This window comes from Phaenicophaeus curvirostris, chromosome 6, assembly GCF_032191515.1.
Source record: "Phaenicophaeus curvirostris isolate KB17595 chromosome 6, BPBGC_Pcur_1.0, whole genome shotgun sequence".
NCBI classification, from domain to species: Eukaryota; Metazoa; Chordata; class Aves; order Cuculiformes; family Cuculidae; genus Phaenicophaeus; species Phaenicophaeus curvirostris.
In genome coordinates, this window is record NC_091397.1 from 17,780,974 (window position 1) to 17,808,073 (window position 27,100).

The following is a 27,100-nucleotide window of genomic DNA, read 5'->3' on the forward strand; positions in this document are numbered from 1 at the left end:
ACTGATGGAATTCTGAGCAAATAGTGTCTGCTAGGCATTCTGCTGTCCCCTCAGGTAGCTGCGAAAGGAATGGCAATGGTGGAGAGAAAAGATTTCTAGAAGGAGCAAAAGAGTGAATTCTTAACAGCTCAGAATGGCAAATCCCAGCTCTAGGTGTAATAACTCAAACATAGGGAAACAGCACCTGGGGGAGTTGCCTGTCACTCCCTCTGCTAATGACCTGCTTTTCAGAAGACTTCTAAACTGCTGAATCTTCCTGAAATGTATGTTCCCTGAAAAAGGTTCAAACCAACACGCATTACTGAAGCAGGATCCATAGACGGCATTCTCTGCATACGATGAGTTCTTCAGCCTTTCGCCTGAGTATAGTTAGAATATATAAACTGTGGAGGAGGAATACCTCAAGTCATTGCTAGTAATTTATGCTATTTATTTTTTTCCATTTATAGTAAACTCGTTTAAGAAAACTACTCTTACAAGAACAAATCTCAGTTTCAGGCTGAGGGGAAAAAATCCCTCTAAAAATGTGTAGGAAATAATGTGAACTGAACACAACAGCTCTGTCCTCACTGCTGGTTAGAGCCTGTTCCTGTTTTGCAGTACTTTAATACGTTCCCTTCAAGGTGGAAGAAGAGTCATGGGGTTTGGCCTAAAGAAAACCTGCCCCTTAAAGTCATTCTTAATTTGCTGCAAGGGTCAAGTGTCTGTCCACCCTTACCACTGAAGACTTGCAGTGCCCCCTTCTCTTAATATCTAGCGTTTGTTTATCCTGATCACCACAAACATGAGTTGAACTGAACATCTTGTTCGTTAGGGTTTGTAGTGCGGTTTTGTTTGTGGGAGTTTATGGTTGGTTTTTTTTTGTTGTTGAAGTGAATCCTAGCTTTATTCTTCAACATGGAATTCCTTGCCAACTCTTAATCCTGTTGGTTTTGCCCCACTTATTGCTTGACTTGAAATGCTACAGTGAAAAGTACGGAAAACTATAATGTAATTGCTGAAAGAGATAGAAAAGTTTCTTCTCCTCAATCAGCAGCTACAACTGTTTGTGTTAGATGGCAAAAAGTTTCTGGTCCTCAGAAGCTGTGGAATTCTGCTTGGCAAGTACTCCAGCTCTTGCCTGGTTGTTGAATGCCTAAACTCTTTGCATTCATAACCTACATACAAATTCTGTAGCTTCTACATGGATCTTGGAGGACAGTTGATCAGCTACTAGCTGGGCAGAACTGTGTTAAAAGCTGCAGAGATCAGCACGTGCTGCACTTTCTTACACCAAGAGCAGGCTTGGACAGCTCCTGCTACGCACAGCTTGCTGTTCAGCAACCCAAAATAGTGCTCTGCGCTTGGAGGCCAAGACACTGAAATGCTGCCACGTGTTCTTGAGCGAGTAAATGTTCCAGATTGAGCACAATCAGGCTCACTGGTTACTCTTACAGTAAAATGCCTTCTTTTCCTCTCTACTATGTTCTCAAAAAAATTTACTTTGCACACTTTTGTGTAAATATATAAAATAAAATAGTGCAGTCCTGCTCTTGCCGCTTCTACCTTTTTTTCCTAGAGGTGGGAGGCTGGGATGTGGGTTTTCACACAAAGTAAGCTTGACTCTTTCCCCCTGCCCCATCCAAGACAGTGATTACAAGCAGGAACATGCCTTGTACTTTCTACTAGAGGTGTGGGTGTGTGCTGTGGGCCAAGCTACACCTGTGTATTCCCAGGCCTGGTATCTAAGAGCTGGTTTGTAACCTCTCCTGTAACCACTGCTGGCTCCCTCTCCATCAGCACTTACTGTGCTGTCACAGACCAAAGCAGGAGTGGGCACAGGGCCCCGAGGACAGAACAGCTGCTCCCCACACTTAGAGCTGGCTCTGCTCTGCTTCCCTCTGCTGAAAATGCAATAGGTGGGGGAATGTCTTCCGTCCGGTTTCATCCCTTTAGATGATTCACTGCAGTAAGCTAGAGATAGGCTCTACTCTACAGCCAAAGCTGCTGTACAGCATGTATTAAACAGTAAGGAAGTTCAAGATAAAATACAAAATATTAAAGGAGTGATTTATTGAATGATGAATAAATAACAAGGAGGGCACATGCCTACATTTATTTCTGTGGGAAGTTAACAGGTATCTTGGGACTGTCCAGACTGCCACCCCAAGCCAGACACCGACCTGGAACAGAGCTAGAGCTGCAGAGGATGTGCTTCGGCCTGGCAGGAGCCAGGCTGCTTCAGGAGGGTTTTTTTAAAATGACCTTCAAGCTAAGCTGGAGCAGCCTCCCTGTGTGAGCATCTCTATCATCTCACCAACTTGAAGGTACAGGCACGATGGCTTCAGGCTGCAGCAGAACTTTCCTTCCAGCAAACGCAAAAGGTTCACACTGGAGTTTTCAGTAAATCTCATGCCAAAACTCATCTCTGGGAGATGAGGGCACCTGACCCTTACAGCAGGCTACAAAGAGGTTCCCATAATTTACTATTTTAATTCAGGTTTACAATAAGAAAAGCAGAAGAGGGGGAAAGTACCTCCTAAAAAATCCACCCTTAACTAAAACTAAGACTCTTTTACCAGAGCAATTTTAAACATTAAACTCTGTGATTACATTTCTATACAGTATAGCCTGTATGAAAAGCATCTTCCAAACTATAAAAGCTTTTCAGGAAGGCCAAAAAATAGCTTTCCTCAAAAATTGTTTATAATGCGCAGTCCAGGAGGAGAATGAAAGCCTGTCAATAATATGGTGAAGTAGCTCAAGATTCAGATCTTGCATGCAGGCTGTTACATCTGCTATGATGGAAATCTTTATAGCAAATGAATGTCTTGGATTTCTGTCAAATCTAATTGTAGCGTATTTCCCTCTTCCAGAGATTTAGACAACTTCTATACTAATTTATTTTAAAATGAAGTGTAAAGTGTGCTTTAGTCAAGTAAATTTCACAAGGCTGTAACTCTCTGGTTAATAAATAATCTATTTTAAAAAAAAAAGACTCAGGACCAAAATTAGCTGGAAAGTTTTGTTTTAAAAGGAAGCAGAAAGATAAGAGAGAAAGAAGTACCAGAGCTGATATTTTTCATAATGTGATTTGGGAAAGGTCAACAACAGATGCAGGGCAGATTAAATCTTATTTTAATTTGACAAACTGACAACAGGAAACTTCGAGAGCACTGAGCTTTTTACAGTCTTACAGACACTCACAGAACTTTCACCTCATTATAAAGCACCTCGTGCCTAAATTATATACTTCAGTTAAAACAAGCTGCTGTCAACTAGGGTACAGTTATTAAAGTTAAGAATATAAGGTGCAGCCTCTTCAGGTGGATACCTTGTATCACAAACCGCTTCCAAACTTACATTTGACAGTCCCTCTGTTATTAGTGGCTCTGCCTTTCAAGACAGTTCTCAATTCCTAAATCTCCTTTACAATCTTAAAGGATAAATGAAGGATTCAACTTCATTTCTAACCAATTTACATTAAGATTTGCCTTACACTGGTTTTGCAGGAAAAGTAACCAGCCGAATTCCTCAGAGCTGTATTGTATTCTTCCAACAGCTTACAATGTATTGAAGTCATACATTATTAGTGCTTTCATCTGGTAATACATAACCCTGGGGAAAAACAGGCAGGGAGGTTGTGAGTGTAAAATTATTTGTAAGTTAAAGTGACGGTTTTACACTTACTCTTTTCAAAGAATTCCTTTACCAAGACAATATTCTCTCCATCATCTGACATCAGCAAGACCAGGAATTACCGAAGGTCCATCCATATGCACATTCCAAAACAATTAATGTTCATATGGTTTCGAGGATAGCATTATTAAGTTAATTTCATTTGTAACCTAGGAGCTGTGAATCATTCAAGTTTCAATAATGTTAGTCCTTAAATGTCTCGCTCAAAGGTAGTACAAAATGTTACTACAACAGATGGAACCACATCCTGGGTCCTGAGATTCTATGAGAATTCAGAATTCCTTTGCTTGCTGGGGCCATCGTCTCCAAACAGTCTTTATAAGCAAAGTCATGAATTCTCAGTTCAGTTTTCTAGAAGAGGAACCAAAAAAAAAGGGTTTAATATACCTTCACATGAGATTTTATGTATTTTATGTCCTATCTAAATAACACAACATACTACGTATTGGTTTAAACAGACGAAATGCGGTATATACGCCCCATTGAACACATGCCTTTACCTTCGCTTTCTTTGAAGATACACATGTACCAACCACTGGGCAACAAACGGCCATACAATAGCAAAAGCTAAAACAGCAGGAGAAATTTCAAAGGGCCACCATGATGGTTTCTACAAGAAACAGAAAAAAATTCTAGTCAGCAAGCTGTGTGCACATATTGACCACCACTTGTACGTTCTGTCACTTCAAATGCTACTGTATTAAAGCAGAAAATACTAGTAAGACAAAAAAACCCAACCAGATTATAAAATAACTACTTCAGACACAGATTATTTTTCATCTCGTCCTCAAGGGAGAGACAATACAAAAAGCTCATACTAAGCACTAGATATAAAACACTCATCTCATCTTTATTCACTATTCACACTGCTTGTTACAAACAGAATAAACAATATTTTACCTTGTCAGAGGAGGTGGGCTGATAATTTGACTGTAGCGTTGCAGATTTTGCCTTTAAGTACAAAGAAAGGCTGGTGAGTATAAATACAGAAACTGCAATTAAACTTTTTCTGCTTCACAAAATAAGAATATGAAGTTTTTCATCTTGTGAAAGCTTTGCCATCTCTATACATGACAGTTTAAGGAACAGAACCACCTCATGAAGGCCCCCTTTCACCACCTAGTTTCCAATTTAGGTCTCATGTTTCTATTACTCTTTACAGCACTTTAATCACATCTTGGTGTTAAAAAGTGAACCAGTATCGCTTACTGGATTTCTTTACAGTTTTACAAGGCCCCCCTGCCCAACCTGTCATCACAACTTTCTCTACTCTAGTCCAGCCCCAGCGGCTGTGACCCAGAGTACAAATTCCAGCAGTTTAATTTCCATGATTACAAGTTTCAACACTAGCCTATACAAAGGCAAACAACACTGGTTTAGTCTGCCATGAATTAAATCTAACAGCATAAAGGGAAGATGTTTGTATGCAAACATCAGATGCTTGAATAGCTGTGACAGCACAATATTGTTATTTTAATAAATCCTTTTCCCTGGCTGCCTCAGGTATGCAGTATGTGCATCCCATAGGATACTGCTTGTACTGTGCTCTTATTCTTGCACAGTGTATCAGCAAGTCAAACAAACCAAAATATTTTAGGTTGCTGGTTCTACTCTCCTGAATATACAGCATTTCCATTGAAACAGAAAGAAAAAGAAATGCTTTCAATAAATAACTACACTTGCTTAAGACTTCTTTTGCCTATCTTGTATACACGATGTGAAATTCCAAGAAAGCTGGATTCCTTTGTGGGGAAAGAATGCTATGAACAATCAGCCTTCTGCTAACTGAAAAATGGAATTTCTGCCTGCAAACATTTACTAGTTTGGAAGATTAAGATGATTTCTCACTTCCTTTGAAAATGTTTTGAGATCTGATGAAGAAATCATTTGGGATCATGTATTACTAACATTAACTACGGAATCTCCACATAGTGACTGTGTAATGTGTATGTGTAGCAATAACTAGGGCTAAAATCAGCCTCATCAGAAATCAGTAAAATAATATACAATTAATTTCTAGGCCAAAATGCATGGTTTTGCTCACATGTACAAGAGTCCTGAATTGTGTTCCTGAGAAAAGGTATTAATAAGAAATTTTAAGTTGAAATAAATTACAGAATATAACCGAAAGGTGTTCACAGTTTAAGAAAATATTGTCTCCAATTTTAACCTGAAAACACCTAAAAAACATCTAAGGAAATTCAATAAAAAAAAATCAAATAACTTCAACGAATAATACCTGCGACGCTGCAACCGCCTCCAGCATATGCAACCTCTGCAGGACATTCTGCATGTCTTCCTGTAACCGCATCAGCACTACTGCAATCTGTTCGTTGAGGCTACTCCTGGGTCCTCTGTCTGATCCCCAGCGCTCTCCATCTCCATCTCCACTACCCATCTGTCCACCCTGTGAGCCATCTCCTAGAGGCTGAAGTCTATGCCCTACATTGAGGAAGAAAAAGAGATACATAAAACACAGAATGGGCTCCCAGCTCTATTGTAAATGGCTTTTAACAGTTCAGTTTTCTCTCTCCTAAACTCTGTGTGGTACTCCTAGTCACAGGCTATATTCAGACAGTTCAAAAGCACTGGGAGGTTTCTACAATATCATTTGAGACGTTTCCCTACAGCTTCAGTGCGACTCTGTCATCCAAGGCCCTTGCACTGCATAAACATCTAGCAAAAAAATTATTAATTCACAGCCAGTCAAGCTCAGCAGAAAGTTCCGCCCTAACAAAAAAGCAAGTGAGATCTCTCTTGTTATCAAGGGCAAGTATGTTTGAAGTTTGACACCGTCACCACCTGGAAAACAAAGAACACTCTAACAGTGATGAGAACAGATAACTGTCTGAAGCCTACAATACTCCTTGAGAACACACAGAGCTAACCTATTGTATTTCCGCCTGCAAGAAGCAAATGTAAGTAAAACAAGAAAAGAGAGAAGGAGAGATGGTTAAACTAAACATGTTCTTCACAATAGTTTCCATCATAAATGTTGTCTTTGGATCTTCTTTTAAATTTTTGCACCTGATGACATGTAAGTGCCATACAAACAGGTGAGCTATATATAAATAAAATACTTTCTGCCTTTTTTTTTAGTACAAGAAAAAAACCTCTACCCTTGTCTTTGCAGATCATACCACTGGAACACGATGCTGCTCCTACGTGACAGTATTACAGTACAATGGAATTATTAAATGCAGAGGTCCAACATAAATTGAACATCTGGACTACTATGCGATTAAGTTTTACAAGTCGTAATAGCATTAGAATCACTCAAAGGTGTGGCTAACACTCCAATTACATAGAACACAATGCGTCACTGATACCTTTCCAAGTTGTTCCATGGTTTCAAATAAGACATCATAGAGGTATAAATGCATATGCATTTAAAAATAAATATGTAACCTGTAAAGAAACTCTGCTCGTGCATGGACAGGTTTAGAAGATTACATTTCTAAAAAGACAGGTGCCACACAGAGCAGCTAGTGTAAGGTGAGCTAAACCAGAAGAAGCCAAATGCTTATACAAGATCTCCACAGCACACAAAAATCCTTCTGTAATACTTCTTATGAATGAGATAAATGCTCTGAAGACAAAAATTGTTTGCTACCCACTGTAGTTAGGATTTTGCTGATTTTGTTTTGTTGTTGACAGACACACTATACAGCACAACTATCTTACTGAACAACATTGACAAGTGCTTCTCAGGCACCAGTAACTTATGGCAGTCAGGAGAGCGCAGAAAACAAAAGCAGCATGCACAGTACCTCTCCCTCTTCTGACACTGTAGAAATCTGCTTTTTCTCCACCTTTCTTCTCCTTGTGAGGGCCCCCATTACCAGCTTTGCCATCTTCTCCTCCACACTTGACTTCACCTTGTTCTTGAGCTGCTCCTTCTACAGTATTTCCAGGTTGGAGATTCCCAAAAGTCATGCAAGCGTGCCTTGGAAAATCCGTATTTTCTAACAGAAGACTGTGATCTACATCCAAGAAATGGGATGAATGCTTTAAAGATCCTTTAGCTGATGCGATGATCTCCAAGGGCTACAAATTAACATTAGCAAGTAATTAAATTCTGTAAAATGTGAGAGTTAAAAAGAAGCAGCAGCATCTCTACTTTCACTTTAAGAAAACACTTTGCCCAGAACTAAGAGTTTTCTTTTAACAGCACATTCTACAGGAAAACAACTGCTCCTTACTATACTCTAAATGTCCTTTTCAGACTGAAAAAGTATTCAAGGCAACTATTCTCAAAACAATGATACCACTTGGACTTACTTCAGACATTTCAAAAGTACCCAAGTACTCAGCAATCACTAAAACAGAAAATTAAGATCTGAAAATGTTCAGCTTTCCCTTGTAAAATTGGCTTTGCTTCCTAGACAGTGAAGGGGTATCCTAGCTTGGATTTGTGAGCCACACTGTCAGAAGTCACATGCTATTAGCAAGCTTGAGCAGGTAGTGTTTACATTCACAGCAAAGACATCACATTGTTCATTATCAAGTTCAAAGCAGTGGTGTCAACCTATGTCTCTCTTTAAAAGAAAGGTATCAACTTCTACCAACTTCTCACTCCAAAGTGGTGGTACTGTAAAAATGGATGACACAGGTGGTGTTCAGGTCACAATTACATGTTCTGCAATGGGATTGCCCTAAGCTGGTTCAAGCAACCCTCTGTTCAATACAAGGACAAGCACTTGCACAAGCATATGCTGAAGCAGACCAGGGACCTCAGCCTGCTGAAAAAAACTCCATGAAAGAGCCAAAACAACCAAAAGGAGAGGCAAAGAAATGGAAACTGCACCCTAACTGCCATTTGTCAAATAGCAGTTCATAAACCTCTGTCATCAGAACTGGAGGACAGAGTGTTTGTTACATCTCTTTCAATAAAACCCTCTATTTAATTATTTAAATATACCTCTTCTAGTTTGAAACGAGCCATCTGTAGTTCTACTCGTATATTTACTGACACCTACCTTAATATTTGTTATTTTGTTCAGAACTAGGACTCTTCCCAGGTAGCCTGGGAAATTCTGACAAATTATCCACCCACTTCAATTAAATAATCTGAAACAAGCTCAAACAATACACAAGATGATTGGGAAATCACCTAGATAAGAGAGCTTGCAGCACTTCTACCAAATCACCTTTCCCAACATGCTTCATTGCTCGCTAAAATTTTGATTTGCTAAAAGGAATCCTCTAGATCATGAGGAAACACCTAGACAAGAGAATCATGCAATATTAGAGTGCTTACTGTGTTTTTCTGATCCCACGCATAATTCATACATTCCTCCCCAGAATATGGAAACTGGGCATTTGAGCACAATCTTACAAAGTCCCAACTTAAACTGGACCTTTGGAGGTCCAGTAAGTTAAATAAGACCACAGTTGATACAATGAGCAGGAGCATAAATTCAATCAAAACTAAGCCAACAGAGTTGGTATTCACCTTTTATATGAAAGTCCAAGATACATATTACAACCCAAGTGAGTACAAAAGAACCCAGGAATCATTGTCATCTCCACTTCTGTAGACCTAGGCCACTTTCAGGCACTGGACTACAAAGTCTTACTCTTTATTTATTCTAGGAAACAAATGCAGGATTCATCAGACCCTAATTCATTTGTGGACACAGCCCTTAGTTTCTCTGATGCCTTCTCCTCACAGAAATTCTGAGGGCAAAATTTCAAGGCTTTTAGATTGGCAGTAACCACATTGTAAAAGAGCGACAACAAAACCCAAGAGACTAAATGCAAGAAAGATATGCATGAGTTATTTCATTCACATCTGCATTTCCAGGTGCACACGATAGATAGGAATTCATTTAAAAATAACCATACTAGTTTTAAAATATCCCTAGGAATACTAAGCCTCACCTCTTCTAGTCCAAGTTGCTCCATGGAGTCACAATAAACTTCACTGTCTGAATCACTGGTTAAGTGCTGAGTTGCTGAGACCTCTTCAGCATTCTCTTCATTTGTACCTGTACAGGAAGGAGATACAGATGCATACTTTGTAAATGTGAGCCAACCCTGGCAGAGAGCAAAGAAATAAGTTAAAATGTCTGTATGAGCTTCAACCATGCCCCTTTTACCTACAATTGTCATCCTATAGCTAGATTCTGAATAAAGAGGTTACATTAACATAGGAATTACATTTACTAATTGAAAACTGTACCTCATAGTGGCATTTCTGCATTATAAGTTGATAATTTTAATTTTATGTTGTTCATTCCACTCTCTTTCCTTATCTCTGTATAAAGCAGTTTTGCCTAAAGTCATCTATTTGTTTTAAAAATTTATATTTAGACATCAGTTTCAACAAACTGGCATTTGTAATACGTTCAGCTTTTGAGAATGCCAAATAAGATATTAGTGATTTTCATTTCACTACAAATTTGCTTTCAAAGGCAAACAGTATTTGCATAGGTAGTAAAATTTCAAAAGAAAACAAATTATTTCTGTCTATTGGGCCTCTCCATCTCTGAATTAATCTCTCTTTCTGCAGAAGATCCTAAGGGAAAGCCTCATTTTAAACCTGTATTAAATTTGATCTTCTTTGGAGTATTCTTTCTTCAGGTTTCTGCAACTGAAAGACATTATAGCTCTGAATCCCAGGATTAAGCTTTCAAGAAAATAAGTATTTTCCATGAAAAACATGGAAATAAAAAAACAGTGTTGCACAGACTTACCTTGGTGAGCACTGTTATTAGCTATTTCTAGGCTTGGCTCCGTTTTCTTTATTTCTTCCTCAGAGTCCAAGCCATTTAGGAGAGATTTGGTCTGGATGCCATTCTGTGTATCTGGGACTAAGTTGTCCTCACAGCAGCCATTAGTTACAATGCTTTCCAAATCCTTAGCAGTCGCTGATTCTGGTTTCACATTTTTAAATTCTGTAGAACAAGAAAACCTTGCAAACAGAAAGCTACACACTCAATAACTCAAAACATATTTCTTCAAGTAGCTGACTTTCTAGCAGACTGAATGGATTATGTATTTGCAGAACAAAATATACAAATGCTCCTAGATTCACATTCACAGGGATTGTTCTGCTCTTGTAAAATGCGTAAACATAAAATTTAATTTGCATAAAGAGCAGATGAGACTTAAGACATAAATAAGTAAATCCAAAGTAGGTCTCTGTGATAAATTAAATACAACTACTAATGTCCTTAGAGAAACAAACTGTATAAAATTCTAAATATTTAATTTTATTTAATTTTCACTTGATGCTGGTATTTCTCAAAACTCTTTATGGACCCCTTAAATGAAATTTCTGCTTTATTTTCTCAGAAGGAAAAAAAAAAAAATTCAATTGTATTGTTATAGCCCATGTAGCCATTCACAGTTCTTACAAACAGCACAGGCAACAAAATCCTAGAACAATACAGTCTTATAGCTAACCTGACAAAACTTTCTAGCTATATGGCGTAGCTCACAAATTTGTACTGGTTCTAAATCCAGACTGAGACACTGCCATTCCTCACACACACATCTATGTGTATTCACATCTAATTCTCCTGAAGTAAAGCATTCATGATCCTTTGGGATTTTCTGCCACTTCGGTGGTTAAGAATAATTTTGGAAGAGACAATGGTCCAAATGCAAAAATCATACCCTTCCCATTTAGCTGCAGTTCTTTTTCTTCATCTTCACGAAGCCCTTCTTCTTCTGATTCTGCTCCGCTATCACTACTTTCAGCTTTTCCATTCACAGCCTTTATATTTGGAGTAGAATTCATGACATTACTAAGGTCTAAGAAAAAATTAAAAGAGGAAAAAAAGTTGTATTTTACAAGACACAAACATACAACCCTCCCCCCCATAAATTCTTATGCACAGTTCTACATAAGTATTTCCATATTAGATGTACCAAATAATGCCAGCTTTATTTCCGTAAGCTCTTCCTTAATTAGTTTAACATTTCTCTTTTGTGCAAGGTGAGGATTCTTAAAAAATATGAAGAATTTAAGGGACAACCTTACCACTTCCAGTAAAAAAGATATGATTAAATACATCTTGACAATGATTCAAGCCTCCTGTGTCAGGACAGAGTGATTAAGGTACAAAGATGGGAGAGTTTCTACAAGACAGTTGTAGATTTTTCACATTGACTTCAAGGCTGAAGTCTGACTGTTCTAATTGTCACCACAGCACTGCATTTGCATAATTTCTACATTCCCTTGTCAGAACCCCAAATGATTCTTACATTTAGGCTTAACATTAAACAGCAAAATAATATTCTATTACACTGGATTTGCCAAACCAGCTCTGCTACTTTCTTTGCTGCAAGGTAACTTGGAGCTAAGGGGTTTCCATTTAAATCTTGCAACAAAAAGCCTTCCCACGTTCCTCTAGTTTCAAAGCTTACCCATGCTGCTTTAAGAAACAACAACAAAAAAGGTAAAAAAACCCCTTAAATTCTTGTACAGAAATAAAGAATACATTAAATACCCTGTTCAACTTAGTCTTACTGCAAGGTAAGGTCTCTGATGGGCACCCTGCATCACTCTTCTGGATTGTTTTAATCCAACTTCGATGGGAAGATTAAAAAAAATGACTTCTTCATTGTATAAGGAAAACTGAAAATACTATTGCCTGCCTTGTAGACTACGTGTAGAATATACGTGATCTCATGCTCATTTTCTCAATAAAGGACATTTATTATTTGCAAGGAAATTATTCACAGAAGAAAAATTCCAACATATTCCCCATTTATTTCTCATAAGCATGCTATATTAATTGCGAAACGTAATTCCAGAGATGTTTTTCTGAGAAGCAGCTGTGTGAAGAGAATAAGGTAGCAGTTAAGTCCTCATGGCATGATCATTAAGCACAGATACAGCTCCCTTGGCACAGTAAGGCAGGCATCACCCTCCCCTTTGAAACAACAAAGGGGTTGGGGCACAATCATCCCTGTGTCCTACCCAGTCGTGGGAGTAAACAGGAAAGACAAGACTAGGAGGTTGCTGGAGCACCTCCCCTAAGAGGTCAGGCTGAGAGATTTTGGATTGTTCTGCCTAGAGAACAGAAGGCTCCGGGGAGACCTTAGAGCAGCCTTACAGTACTTCAAGGGGGCCTACAGGAAAGCAGCTCATTATCACGGAGGATAGGATAAGGGGGAATGGTTTTAAGCTAAAAGAGGGAAGATTTAGTTTAGATATCAGGAAGAAATGTTTTCCTGTGAGGGTGGTGAAGCACCGGAACAGGTTGCCCAGAGAAGTCATTGATGCCCAGTCCCTGGAGGTGCTCTAGGCCAGGTTGGATGAGGCTGGGAGAAACCCAACGCAGTGGAAGGCATTCCTGCTCATGGCAAATGGGTTGGACCTTTAAGATCTCTTCCAACCCAAACCCTTCTATGATTTAGCTGTGAAGGAAGGCGAATTAAAATTATAAACTTCCCCACCCTATGACAAATACAGCAAAAAGGCTCAGCTTCATTATAAACTTTTTTTCTTAAGATTTGCTTTTTTCATCTTAAAGGGAAGGTCTTTGAATATTCCAAGCGTGTTCTCTGTTCTCCTAGTTTTGGTAAGGAGTATTCATTTTGGGAAATTTGTGATACATCACATACCTTTAAAATAAAGAGTTGAAACTGAGTGTAACTATCAACAGTAACGGATTTACAGTACAGGACACCTGAATAACTGAAATCCATCATGACCATATTTCTTCCCAGAGCCATTCTTAGGAACAGCACTCTTAAATATCATGAAGAGGCCCCGCTTTGATGCTGACTCCATAGAACAACCCAGAGTTCCGGACGCTTGTACCACACTTAATTGTGTGCCTTTCCTCAAAAACCTTACACTGCTATGCCCAATTGCTTTCGCTGCATGGTAGAACTACAGCTTGCTGCCATCCTCCTTGTTAGTATCTGCTAAGAAACCAGCAATACTGGGAATGACAAGGCTAAAGACTAAACAGAGCCAATGAGAACATTAATGACTTCTACTGCCCCTGTTGGTAGCTTAACGGATACTTCCCGAAAACTGTACCTTTTAATATGAACGAGTCAAACAGGATAATAAAAGTTTATTTGCTTTCAACTAATCCCACCCATCCAACCTCCTTTATTCAATTGCAGGCGAAGTGTTAGTAGCTTTTTTTGTTGCCCTTGTTCAGGTACTACAGAATCTGTCTTGGTTTATTATTTTCATCTCACTGCCTTCAATACCAGATTCTGAGATTTGTGACAAGAGTTTTCTAAACCAAAGCCGTACTGCTCTGCAGCTGTACAAGGAGCTACATTCTACTGTAAAAGCCTGACTGTTTTTTTTCACTGCTGCACAGTAAGAGCTGATGCAAACAGAAAGAACTTAACAAGAGAAAATGGCGAGACGGAAAGGATGTGAAAAAAAGACACACAGCTTCTCTACAAGCTTCTACTACACATTTACTTTCTTGTGTCAGCTCTATTAAGAGATCTTCTAAGAGCAACTCTAAACACATTTCTTGAAAGGCAGCACTACAATTCTTTTCCGTGACCTGTATAACAGGGCCAAGTTTCTCAAAAAAAAGCATTTGATTTTTAACTCCCCATGTATTCCAATGCAACTTTTATTACCCAGATGAGAGTTAGGAGCTTAAATGCCTCTACAGATCTGCCCCAGTTCGAGGGTCATTTTACAAACAAAAGCTAGCCTGGCAGGTTTTTCTCAAATGCCTCGTATTTTTTGTTTCTGAACAGGCACAGAATTCTTCTACAAAATTAACATGCACTGCTGGAGCTGTACTGATGGGTGGCTCAGCACAACACAGTATCCTCACGCAAGTCCTTCTTCCATTCTCTATAAATACCAGTGTAACTGTCTACAACAGCAGGTGAAACAAATCAAAGAATTTAACTAGTGGCATACACCTTCATAATTTAATAAAAATTATGTGCTTTTGTAATATTCTGTAACTTTACTATCTGCACAATAGTGGCAAAACCTTAGCCACTGAAAGATTATTTTCATGACCTATACTTATATCATGTACACAGGGATCTCTTCGTACTCCTGTGTTTAAGCAGACTCGAGCTCTGTTAAAATTTTTAAGTCTTGGAGAGAGCTACATGCTGAACAAAAGTGTTTTGATATCAGGTAACCAGAGTTCTTTTCTTGCCATCACAACTTGATGTTTCATGCCTGTTACTGACCCAAGGAGGCTCCCTGCTTCAACTCCAAGTTCATGCAACCAAGTTTTGCCATTTTCAATACATTCAGTTACAAAAATCTCCACGTGTTTCTGAAATTGATGCATCCCAACACTGCAAGGAGTTCCACACAAGGAGTGGCTGCAGTGAGAAAGGAGGGGTACACAGACCATCTGGGAGCAATAAGCTCTTCAGCTAGAAGAACAAGAGTTTCTATCCCTCATTTCCTTCCGTTCTTTTTAATATAGAACACTACAAAGAAAATGTCCAGGGGCTCAGCGTGCTCTGCAACATCTGTTCTAAAGTACACACAAGTGAGCTGCCATCACAAATAAAAATGAGATTTTACAAAGGTCTGTCAAAAATAGAGACAGAAAAATATAGAATTCCTTCCTTTAACTACAACTGTTATAGCACTTCTGATTTTATTTGCATTAAGTGTAAGTTCTCCGAAAAATATATTCCCTAAGCACACAGATCATGGCAGCCAGGTGTTTCTCTATATAGTTTTCCATTTTTGTTGTTTCAGTCTTCCTAAACTTTACTAAGGCAAGAAAAAGCCTCTCCTCCTTTTTGTTTCTCTTTTAAGATACTCCAAAAGACTACAACCTTGTTTTGTTAGCATTCGTCTCTCTGCTCATGTGCTTTTCAAGTTGTTACACTCAAAGAGATGCCACCGTAATTCAAAAAACAATTTAATTAACAATATCCATGTCTTTATTTACCATTTATAAACACCAAAACAATACTTTGTGGACAAGAATGAACACAGACAGTAGCAGCTTCTTAAACATTTATATGAACTCACTGGTATGGTATTCTGGATTACCCACTAGTCCATCCTGGATCTTCACACCTTTCAATATCTGTGGAGTTTCTCATCTCCATCCACATCACCAGTACTTGTTTTCTTGAAATTTCAAAATACTTTCCATACAAATAAGTTTACCAAGTCTTTGGGTTGACTTCAATACATTTTGCTCCCCCACTACCCTTGAGCCTTCTGCCAGTGGGGAAAACTAGCCTGGGATCTCCTGACAGAGAGCAGGCCAGAGAGAACAGCAGCTGCCCCACAGGCATTCCTAGCACTGGCAGGCAGGTCCACAAAGACCACCGGACATCCAGCGTAGATGGCCACCAAGCACACACATTTCGGTTGCATGTGCAGCGAGACCAGTGGATCCAGGCTTTGCCACCTGACTGTCACCACCTTAGCCAACGCTCACAAGTGAGAATGAACACGAAGAATAGCTGCTCCTTAGATATTTAAAGTAACTTGTAATACTAGTAAGATCATTCCAGGATGTCCCCATGTCTGGTACTACTTCCCTCTGGGAGAATGGGCTGATCTGCTAAAATCTTTTCTGTGTGGAAGAGATACAGTCAACATTTGGAATGTTTACTTTGCATAGCAAGTAGAGAGGAGCATTACACTCTCGAGTTTCATCCCAGAAAATAAAAGAAACACGAACAGAGGGAACTCAGAACCTCAAAGAAAACTGAATTATGCTTGAAAGCAAGAGAAAATGGCATTGCAGTGTCACTTGTAGTCCAGAAACTGTGGTCTATAATATCGAATCAAAGAGCCTGAATAAAAAACTGTTTTGCCCTCTACAAGAAAAAAAACAAACAAGAAATAAAGATTATACTCTCCTGCCACCTACACCACACCTACCACTGAACAGCCTTTTATAGCGCCCATGCGAAACACAGGCTCACAGATAACAGAGGTGGCTTTCCCATACATCATAGAGGCTATGATTAAAGTAATTATTTTTATATGCTGTAACTAAGTTATGCATGACAAACCAGCCTGTGCCCAGTGGGCACTTTTCTGAAAGCAGTCAAGACACAGCTAGCTACATCTGCCCTTCTCCAGCCTCCATGCCTCCGCCTACTACTACTTCTTTGTAGCCTGTCTTTGTAAAACAGCTGTGAGAAATCTGGATTTCAGTTCTCTCATCACAAGATCCCAACTACAAGTGAGACCTCTCAAACGTAAGATAGTAACATTTTATAGCAAGTGGGTCCATGTGCTAGATTCTCAAAACATGAGGAGCTTCTGATGACCCGTTTTCCTTTTTGCAGGGAACTGTTGTCTGACTGGAAGAAAAGAATCCAGGTCCAATGACCAATTCCACACAAAAACCTGTTATTGTTGACTCAGTCCAGTATGAAACAGACAGGCTTTTCATGGAAGAAAGGTTCTCATAGCTCCCTCCTCTTTGAAAGACACAATTTTTATTCTTACATTTTCACATCTGGATACTCTGCTGCTCACCCTGTGGTGATACATTCTCTACTGTTCTGTATAAGAGCTATGTTGACATCCTCGGGCTTGAGCTATACTGATGCTCTGCTTTAATTTCCAATGTTGTTAGAAGCAATGGCATAAAATCATCGGTTTGAAGTCAAATCACAAAGCAGGCTCAGATTTGAACTGGAAAGCCTGAAGCAGGTATATATTGCAACACGACAAGCCAGAGGTTTTTGAGACACTGATCCACATGTCATTGAAACTTTCCACTGACTGTAGCACTTACTAGCCCAGCCCTTAATCCTATAATAACTCCATCCTGCAGCCAAGGCTTCAGAGAACGTTCTGGATGCATCTGAAGGTAAGGTATTAAGCTACCTAGACGCAACAAAAATATTTGTATAGTAAGTTTCATACTAGCCTCCCTGAATGTAACCTGTAACCTTGATTATAGCTGTTAACTTATCACTGGAAACTATAAGAAGAGAAAAAGTTTAAAGGATGGAATTTTAAAAACCTCTCTCACCCACACACCAGCTCCTCCTGCCCCACAATTGCACTCCTAGCTATGGTGCTGCCAATCCATTCAACATATCCTACTAAATCACTGCAACTGCAGAGTAACAAGGATTTTAGATCTTTTAACCCTTCTTAGAATGCATTAAGATTCACAGTCATTGAATTCTTAAAAATCCTAGTGGAGAAAAAAGGAAGAAGACAGACAGACATCAGTTTAGCAAGTTATCTTAAGTCAACAGAAATGAAAAAGCAAGTTTATGAAGCAAGCAGAGGATGTTTTATTGAAGAGGCACACACACATACAGGGAGAACGTGCCACCAAATGCTCCATTACAAAGCAGAGATGTTGAAAATAACATGAGAAGCAATCTGAAAAAATAAAACTAGCTGAAAAGAGAAACTAATTGTATGCAATCTACAACAGCACAGTTGGAAAATGTGTTACATTTTAAGAGTAAGAGTTTCTACCTGGAAAGTAATAATTAAAAACAGAGGCACTTTTTTCAACGGCAATACTCCCCTCCAAGCTTCCCTATGTCCTGTGCTAACCCCTGTATTTGAAATAGAAGTATTTGCATATTTGCTTGTTCTAAAAGCACAGACCTCAGTGAGCACTCTTTTAAACCGAGCTCACATCAGATGCAGCAAGACACTTAGCAATTTTTAAAGAGCCGTACCTGCCCGTGACCCAGGCCAACTTCTGCCACTCAGCCAAGCTGCTACTGAAGCGCTGCCCCATACGGGCTCCTAACACAAATGCACTATGCTGCAATCAGCACTGCCCAAAGCTGGCACATGTAGCAATACCAGTCACTTTGCCTCAACAGGGCTTCATCTCCTGCAACTGCAACACAGCTGGGAGCAAAGTTTTCAGGAGGGAATCACTCATTAGGATGACAGACTTCAGGAGTATTATCATGGTGAAACTTTCCATAGCTTCTGCAGTGCATAACTTGTCAGTACTGAAGGCAACATTTAGGGTGCTACTACTCTGCATAAAGGCGAAGGGTCCTCTTTAGTAGAATTTTTAAAACACATTAAATACCTTGTCACAAAGCAGGAAGAGTACACCGGAAAAATTATAACAGCATTGTCACCACAGTCTATACCATCTCAAACAGACTTCGGCAGAGTGGTTCTAGTCTTTAGTGTGTATCTGAAAGACTGAAGGTACTCGTGCTTCCATAATTCTGGGAAGTATTTTGAGAATTGTACTGTAAACAGTAATTATTTCCAGATCACTTTTAATTGGTGAAGTGGTAAGAGCACTGAAGAAAGGGTTTCAAAGTCTTAAATGCAATGGCGAAGTTAGAGCATACAATGTACTTCATGAAAATTCTGTCTGGATTCATTGCAGCATAATTGGACATTGCAGCTTTAAACTGCATGAATGATGACATGTCACCAGATTTACTGCAACACTGACAGAACAAGATAAAGCTGAAATTTGCTATTGTGCTTTACTTACACAGACTTATGTTTAAGCTGCCTGTTTAAAAAAAAGAAGCATGTTAAATTTGTTATTGAAACAGATACTGCTTCACTTCTGCGGTTCTGTTTGCCTAGATAAGTCACTTTTTTAAGCAGTGGCTTTTGGCACTGCGCCACAGACACCAAGTCCAAGTAAATCCTTATTACACAGATCACTGACCCGAATCTACTGATACTCTTACAATCTTGCCCATCAATCCAGCTGTCAGGCAAGTTCATTAAGTCCCAGACATGAAGTATACACAATTTTAGTTGAGAGAAGTCACACAGCTTTCAAAATAGCCATTTACAAACTTCTACCATTACCTTTCCCCCAAAACAATGAAAAACTATTTCTCTGAGATTTGATACCAAAACCAAAATCAAAATTATGTTTCTTTAAGGTGGGGGGCGGAAAGCAACACACAAAAGGCAACATAACCAGCTGATTGCTACCAATTCATTTGTGCAATGGTTTGTTTTTTAAAAACTGTTCCAAAAATTAAAATGCAAAAGGGGAAAACTTGACTGTAATTTTAATCCAGATTTAAACAACTAAACCTTATATTAGCCCTTATGAACACATTCCCATAACACAATAACTGTTGAATGTTCTCACAATGGTAAACAGAATCACCACACTGATATTTATGCAGCTATGACACCACCAGGTTTGCCACTCGTCAGAGATTTAAAATGTTTAGATAGATAATCCCTTCATTAACTTGAGCCTCAAATAAACATAACTTTACAAACCCATCTTAGATTTTGTATGTATTAGAGAAAACATGATTAAAAAGCATGGACAGATTTTGATTATGGATTATTTTTTTTATTTCAGATCAGATGATAGACCTGGATTACCAGCTCTGCATGCAGTTTGATAATCCACAGCTACGTCAGGATAGAGCAGTACACATTTCCAATAGTCATTCCTTTAATTAATGGAAAGGTAGAAACTATTTGGTTGGGGGAGTTGCTTTGTTTTGAATAGTCCTTTTTTTTCAGGAAAAGGCTTCCTTCAGCAACTCAGAAAGCCTGTAGACAAGGACTGAAAACACACTTTCCAGGGTCTAACTTTGTTCTATACCACAAAAGCAAAGTAAACCAAAATCCAGCCTAATGAGGTGGCAAGCCCAGAAGTCACAAGTGTCAGGAGTAAATTACAACATCACTAAAACAATGGAAAAGATGGACTTATACATAATTTATTATTCCTACCTTCCAAATACTTAGAGACTTTCTCCATTCGAACTGCCATATGTTAAAGAAAATGAACAGAAAGATGTGATGTTTAGCTTTAAAATCATTTACAGAAAACAAGTCCAAGAAATCGGAAGCTATGATTATTACCAGTACAAAGGAATTTATTTGTCCAAACCTGAGGTTAGGTCAGATCCTCTGTTCTTTTTATCTTCCACTATTTCATAGAATGGGCCTATTACGTGAAGTAATTCTTCAACTTTTTCGGTCATTGGCATACTCTCAAGAATCTGCACAAATCCAAAATATGAAGCATCTTATGATACAGCATTTCAATGGTTCATTCATTTCAACTGATTTTAGAAACTGCTGGTTATCGTAAAACTCAGTAACATTTCACTAAATCACTTAACATACCACTTTGGTTTTTTTTGTAAATAGATTTTTTTTTAATTACATGGAAACAACATAAACATAATTTACCAAACAAGAATCTTAACAAGGTGTATTAATTTCTCTTAGGTGAAGAGAAGATGGGAGAGCTAATGCATTTGCCACCACTAAAGAACCACCTCAGCACAGTATTAGATGATCTTGGAATACATTATTACAGCAATTTCAAACTAAACCAACTCAAAGTTCAACTGGCTGCTGTTATCTAATGCAATTTACTTTATAGACAAGTCTTCCCATAGAGAAAATGAAACTGAAAAAGTTTTTTCTTGAAAGGACTCCTTACATTTGCCAAATGCTGCCATCTTCAATAGATTATAAGGAGCAGATCAAAAATGCCTTACTATGTCCATCTAAACCCAAATAACAAAATGGACAGACTACAGCAAGACTGCGACAGTGCAAAGACACACATTGTGGAGCAAACTTTAACCAAATTCTGCTCTTGAAGTCATTTGGAGCTCTTCCTTTCATAAAAATGTCTTCATTTTAACTTACAAAACCACTACCTTTGATCATCTGATAGGAATGCAGTATCTTAAATTTAAAATGCATTAAACAGAAGAGATTCAATAATTTAATATTATTTCAAAACATATGCTATCACTGCCCCATTCTGGTTTAAGTTCTTTCAACTACACTTTTTGCCAATAGCTTTGTTCTTCTTGCATCCTCTACTTTTTTTTTTATTCTTTTTAAGAAGGGGCTATAGGAAAAGAATCAGGCAGAAGCAAACTTAACAGCTACAATACACGTCCTCCTCCAGAAGAGCACCAAGAAAGCAACAGATGGAGGTATGAGTTGCCATACAACAAGCTGCTCAAGAGCACCAAGCATGTCACCGAGTAGTAGAAGCAAAACCTATAGCGTTACTTCCCACAGCAGGTGCTCCAGGCAGGCTGACCAGTAACAAGTCAACACTTGCAAATCAATCAAGGGTACCAAGAGACGATGATCCCATCAAACTGCAGTTTCACTGCCACTTCTCTGACCTATTCAGTGTATACAATTCATTCCATATTTGTTAGAGAGAAATGCTTCATGCTCAGAGGCAGAGCTGGATATGAACCATGGACAGAACAGGTTAGCAATTATTTAATTGTTTTTTAACTTCAGTAGCATTGGGGAAAGCAAGAAACCTATTCTAGAGAAACACTTGTGTTTGCTCTGTATTCAGTCTGCACTACAAACTGTTCTATACATGCACTTCTATGCTGTCTTCACATATCTGCTCTTCACCTATTCTAAACAGACCTCAATACTCTCCACAACTTGAAGCAATTCTTAGAATCTTACTGCACAGGTTCTGCTACAGTAGGTTTTGTAACTGCTGCCTTTCAGGTGAGCAAGTAAAGAGAAAACACTTCCATAAACACAACCAATTGCTTACTTACAGAGCCACTAGGCATAATACACAATCTTAAAACCTGAAAGGGCTACCACATATCCTGAACTACTATTTTCTTTAGACACCAGACAATTCATATACAAAAACTCTACATTTATATTAGAAACACCATACAGTGTTAACACTTCTGTACGCTGTGATATCATTAATTTCTAATGTATAACAAAACAACCCATCTGAAGTGTAAATAAATCAGTTTAAACAGTATTGAAATACAAAACTTCTGAAATACTACTTGGAAAATAAATTAACATTAAAAAAAAAAATGTACCTGAGCTCAGATTAATCTCAGGTGAGACTAAAACACATTTAGTCATCTCCTACTAGCACCTCAAAACCTCAACCAGACACACTCCTCAAGGCTGCAATTTTCAAGCCTACCACATGAAGGGAAAAACCACACCAAACAAGTCTACCATAAAAATGTCTTGTGACAGGGTCGTCTGATGCATGTATAGCCCAGACACAATGCAGAAATGCTAGGGACACGCACTGGGGTGGGGGGGATATAGCAATGTTATGCACCCTTAAACACAATCCTGTGATAGCAGTGTGCAAGTGTTTCTTTGCCCCTTTAGACATGGAATGCACACACTAACAGCACAAGGATTAGTGGATCCATTTGAAATGAACTTCCATGGACATTTCACCTAAAAACAATCAGGCTGGAAAAGCTGAAGCTAGTATTTCAAATGTGAGAGCTGAAACAGCACCAAAGCAGGTTACACAGACTGCCCAGCTACAAAGCTGAGCGAGGCAAGAAGTCATTTGCTCTCCAGTCCCTACGTGTAACCTGTACAAAGGCAGAATATTTTTGCTTCATTAGAGTTACATAAGCAGACTTCCTCACAGGAAGCTTATTTGGGTTTTTTTAGAACAAACACTGCAGTTTCACTTGGTTCTAGTGTCCTGATCAAACCAATTGCTGCAGAGAAAAAAAATAAGGTGCTGTACCGAAGTTTTAACATATTTTGAATCAGAGATCTGAAATGAAACAACTAATAAATATAGAGGCACACATTCAAAAGGATTAAAATTTAGTGGGATTTTTGACCAAATGAATAATATTTGGCCTTCTGTGGCTTCTGGAGTTGTTTGTTTTTCATTTTAAAGCAGCTACAGTAATACCAGCAGGAACTAAATTACCAAAACTACAGACAGGAAAAAGACCAGTTGTCAGACTCTAGCTTCTTGCTAAGAAAAAGTTTTTGCTGTATCAGTCATTAAATGTGTTGAAGAGTTCACTGTCAAGGCAGTGACCTAGCAGAAAAGCAAGTGTATTCAGAGTAAAACCTACATTTTCTCTCCTAGATGCTAACCCGATTATAATAATAGATTCCAATTATATGTTTATCTGGAATGACAGTAAATAATCTTTAGGCTGGAAAAGCCACCTAGAAGCACTTCAGTGAAAAGACTGCATTGGAAAGAGTTAATAAAACACAACAAACTTTAATTCTGAATGTTTACTGCAGTTAATGCTGCAATTCCTGCATAATATAGTATGACTGTTTACAAGTTACACGTCTATTCCAGACAAGACAGACAAAATCACTCAATTTTAACTGTCTGACTGCAACTATAGTATAGAAGGAATATTTTCATGACAAGCACAGAAAACTCAGGATGCTGAGTTCTTCTTGAAAAAATCAAGGATGATTAAGTTTACATATTTGATTATCATGTCTCCAGTCATGAGAGTGAGACTCTTGCTCCTAAACTCCTTTTGGAGGGTTGTTTTTTTCCTTTCCAAGAAGTGGATCGCTTACTTCTCTCAACTCTGAGAACTGAGTTAGTTTGCAGTAAGTCAGCTTTGCCTTTGTTGTACTTTAAATTCCACCGTTTTCTCCACTGCTTCATTTACCATGATTTGAATACTTCACTTTCTCTAGCTCAGTCATTATGCTTTGTATCAGCTAGACCTCCCATGTTTCTCTGAAAACAACAGAAATTCTATAGCTTTAGAAGGAACTGCATAATTTTCTTCTTCCTGCAGATCAAACAGCACAATACTGAAATGCAACACTTCACATAGGGAGCTTTGACAGCAGTAGTCAGCAAGAACCTCCTCATGCTCTGTTGTTTATTTCTGGAATACTTGTTTTAGAAGATGCCTTACACTCAGTACTAAACCTACCTTTTTCATTTCTTCAACATAGGCTATCATGGCTTCTTCTTTGGACATGTCTCCCAAGGCACTCCAAGCATCCCTAGGAAAGAAAGTTGCATCCATCTTCAGTGTTTTCTAGGCCTACTGGATTTTTTGCAGCCTGGCCTTAAGCAGGTCAGTTACGTAACACCAAAAGTTTCTCTGATACAAATAAAGTGCAACAATTCATGACTTTTTTTTCTTTAAGAATGCCAACTATATAATTTGCTAGGATAATCAAACAGTGGTACATCAACAAAGAAGCAACAAACTGAACAGCCCTGGGGACTGAACAGTTCCTCACTGGTGAGCTATGATTTTGTACCTGTAAGTTTTTTATAGACTCAAATATGAGACAAACGCATTTCCCTTTTGATTAGGTTGACTTTTGGGGTTTGTTTTTTTTAAGACCCTTTGCTGCAGAAAAAGAGCAGGCACAGACACTTCAGCCAGCACTTATAAACAGCTGTCAGCAAGTTAGAACAGGCTACCAGAAAAATCTGTCCTTTTTAAGTTTAGCAATCAGGGAAAGACATTTCAGTTTGCTAGGCAAAAAGTGCAATCATAGCCCCAGTTAACACAGTAGCTACTTATGACCTAAAAAAGTCTTTCCTTCTCCAACTCTGCAAGATACGAAACTCCAATCAAATTTATCAGTACTGCACACAGAATCTGTCAGAATACAGACTGGAATAAAACATTTCCTTACTCAGTCTTTCAATAGATTTGAGAATGTTCCTTTACCTTGCCAGAGTATTTGTCCCACTTATAGCAAAACCCCAAGGTTTGTGGCTCACATTCCAGATACAACCAACCAGGTGGGTGGAAACTTATCGCCCTTGTCCTCTGTAAAGACACTCCCTTCATCCTGACTTGAGAGTGGAGAGGAAGGAAGGAAGGAAAGAAGGAGGAAAAAAAAACCCAAAACCCAACACCTCCCTTTCCCCCCCAAAAACATCAAAGGAATCATTTCTCAGATCCCAGGAGCACCGTGACCATAAAGACAGCAATAATCCTTGTTCTATAGGACAAATCATTATTAAAATACAATAAGCAAGGCATTCACATGATTTTTCAGACAGATCTTAGCAACTTAGTTAATCAGAAGCCTTCCCACCACAAGGAAAATGGAGATAGTGAGAAGTCATGCCACTGAGTAGACAAACCAGAAAGACACATAAACCAGACTTCTCCGTAACAGCTTGAAGCTATTATCAATGGCTGTCAATGAGCACTTATTTATGTCAGGCTCACAGCGCACATGAAAGCTTGATATGGAAGAATTGCAGACACTCAGCCAACATCACTTATTCTGCAGAGCACCTACAGTTTTGTTCTATAACATGGGATAAACCCTGCAGAGGTACCATGACGGTGCTTGCCCAAGAAAATCCTGCCTATCAGCAGAACCTGAGGGAATGCCTTCACCTGCAACTGAGAAGTTACAAATCATCTGAGCTAGAAAATTGCAACACAAGAGAAAAAATGAATTCAAACATTAAATGTTGTGTATGTTCTTTTTTAAAAGAAAAATAAACTTGCTAAACTCTTTGTCTAACTACTACACTTCTAGAAAACATCTCTACTCCAAACATATCTTAAAAATGCCAAAACAAACCAAAACAAGTCGTTAAAAGTTACCATTTATATCTACCAATTGGATCCCAAAATCCAGGTCGTGGAATGTTACATGGTCCTTGGGTTGCTTGCTTATAAAAGCTATAGAACTTGAGCATCATTTCATTCGTTGGCTGGAATGAACCTAGTGAAAGCATTTTAAAATACAATTAAATTGTAATCAAGAATATTAACAAGTATTTTACAAGCTTAGTATTTATGTCAGAAGATAGCTGGCAGTTTGTTACAGCCGGATTCACAGCAGTACAGTTTATGTCAACAGAGTACACCTTCACTTCTTCTGCCATGAACCAGCACCAATGGCAATTATTTACTTTACAAACAGCAAGTTTCAGGTTAAGATTAAGGGACTATAACCTTTACTACTACTAGGGGACAGACTCCACAATTAAAGTAGGAAAAAACCAAAAAAGAGTAATAAGTAACCAAAAGCAAGTGCCCTTTCAGTCAGCTTAGGAGGACAGGTTCAGCTCCCAGTGAAAAATATCTTGCCGGCCACTTTACTGTTACAAATAGTAACTTAGAAAAACTCTAGAATTAAACAAAAAAAAAAAGAAAACCAAACCCAAATACACAACCCCTAAAAGTAAAAACAACAAACCCCAAACACAGCCTTCCCCAGCGTTTATGTTTACTTTAGGTATTTGACAGCGCTTTCAGTAACAGTTTCACTGTTTCTCTTTTCTTCCTCGTGGAACACACGCCTGTGGAGGCTGAAAATGTCAATACCAAACTCTAACAGCTGGAAGGGAAGATTCACAACCAACCCATTAAAGCAAATACTTTGAGGTTCGATTAAGCTGACAATGACCCTTCCTTCAGTGCCACAGCAGAGGCAGTTTTACTCACACCAGAAGTCACGACGATGCACGCAGCAGCCAGAGCGTTTTTATTACTCGATTTACGAAGAGACACTGCGACCCGCGCACTCGGGGCGACAGCTCCGAGGCCGCCCCGGGGAGCCGCGGGCCCCACACCGGAGGGGCCTCCCCGCCGCGGGATCGGAACCCCCGAGCGCCTCCCAGGCCCGCCCGCCAGGCCCCGCGCCGAGGCCGCCGGGCTCTGCCCCGCTCACCGTTCTTGGGGAGGCTCTGGATCACCTTCACGGCCGCCTCGAACCGGGTGGCGTGCACGGAGCCGGTCTCCGCCATGGCCGAGTCCCCCCCCCACCGGCCGCCGC

General features: G+C 39.0%; 1 protein-coding gene across 2 annotated transcripts; it reads right to left on the reverse strand.

Annotated features, from left to right (window-relative positions):
• Positions 1 to 2,990: 2,990 nt before the first annotated feature.
• ACBD5 (acyl-CoA binding domain containing 5) lies at positions 2,991 to 27,100 on the reverse strand. Of its 2 annotated transcripts, XM_069859484.1 has the most exons (13): positions 26,996 to 27,100; positions 25,924 to 26,044; positions 24,271 to 24,343; positions 20,451 to 20,562; positions 20,291 to 20,323; positions 11,302 to 11,439; positions 10,377 to 10,577; positions 9,562 to 9,668; positions 7,449 to 7,725; positions 5,918 to 6,120; positions 4,579 to 4,629; positions 4,179 to 4,288; positions 2,991 to 4,029 (listed from the first exon to the last, which is right to left on the reverse strand). In XM_069859484.1, exons 1-13 carry the CDS (start codon positions 27,069 to 27,071, stop codon positions 4,017 to 4,019), a joined length of 1,515 nt encoding a protein of 504 aa, XP_069715585.1. In that variant the 5' UTR covers positions 27,072 to 27,100; the 3' UTR covers positions 2,991 to 4,016. The 2 variants fall into 2 exon arrangements, with proteins under 2 accessions (XP_069715585.1, XP_069715587.1); XM_069859486.1 differs by lacking the exon at positions 20,291 to 20,323.

Bases quoted from the DNA above. Each gene is read 5' to 3' on its own strand.
- ACBD5 (XM_069859484.1), bottom strand. From the start codon at position 27,071: ATGGCGGAGACCGGCTCCGTGCACGCCACCCGGTTCGAGGCGGCCGTG. The intron at 9,669-10,376 runs GTAAGTCTGTGC...CTTCCTGTACAG, and splicing joins TAATAACAGTGCTCACCAAG to GTACAAATGAAGAGAATGCT. The intron at 4,630-5,917 runs GTATTATTCGTT...TTGTACTTAAAG, and splicing joins AGGCGGTTGCAGCGTCGCAG to GCAAAATCTGCAACGCTACA.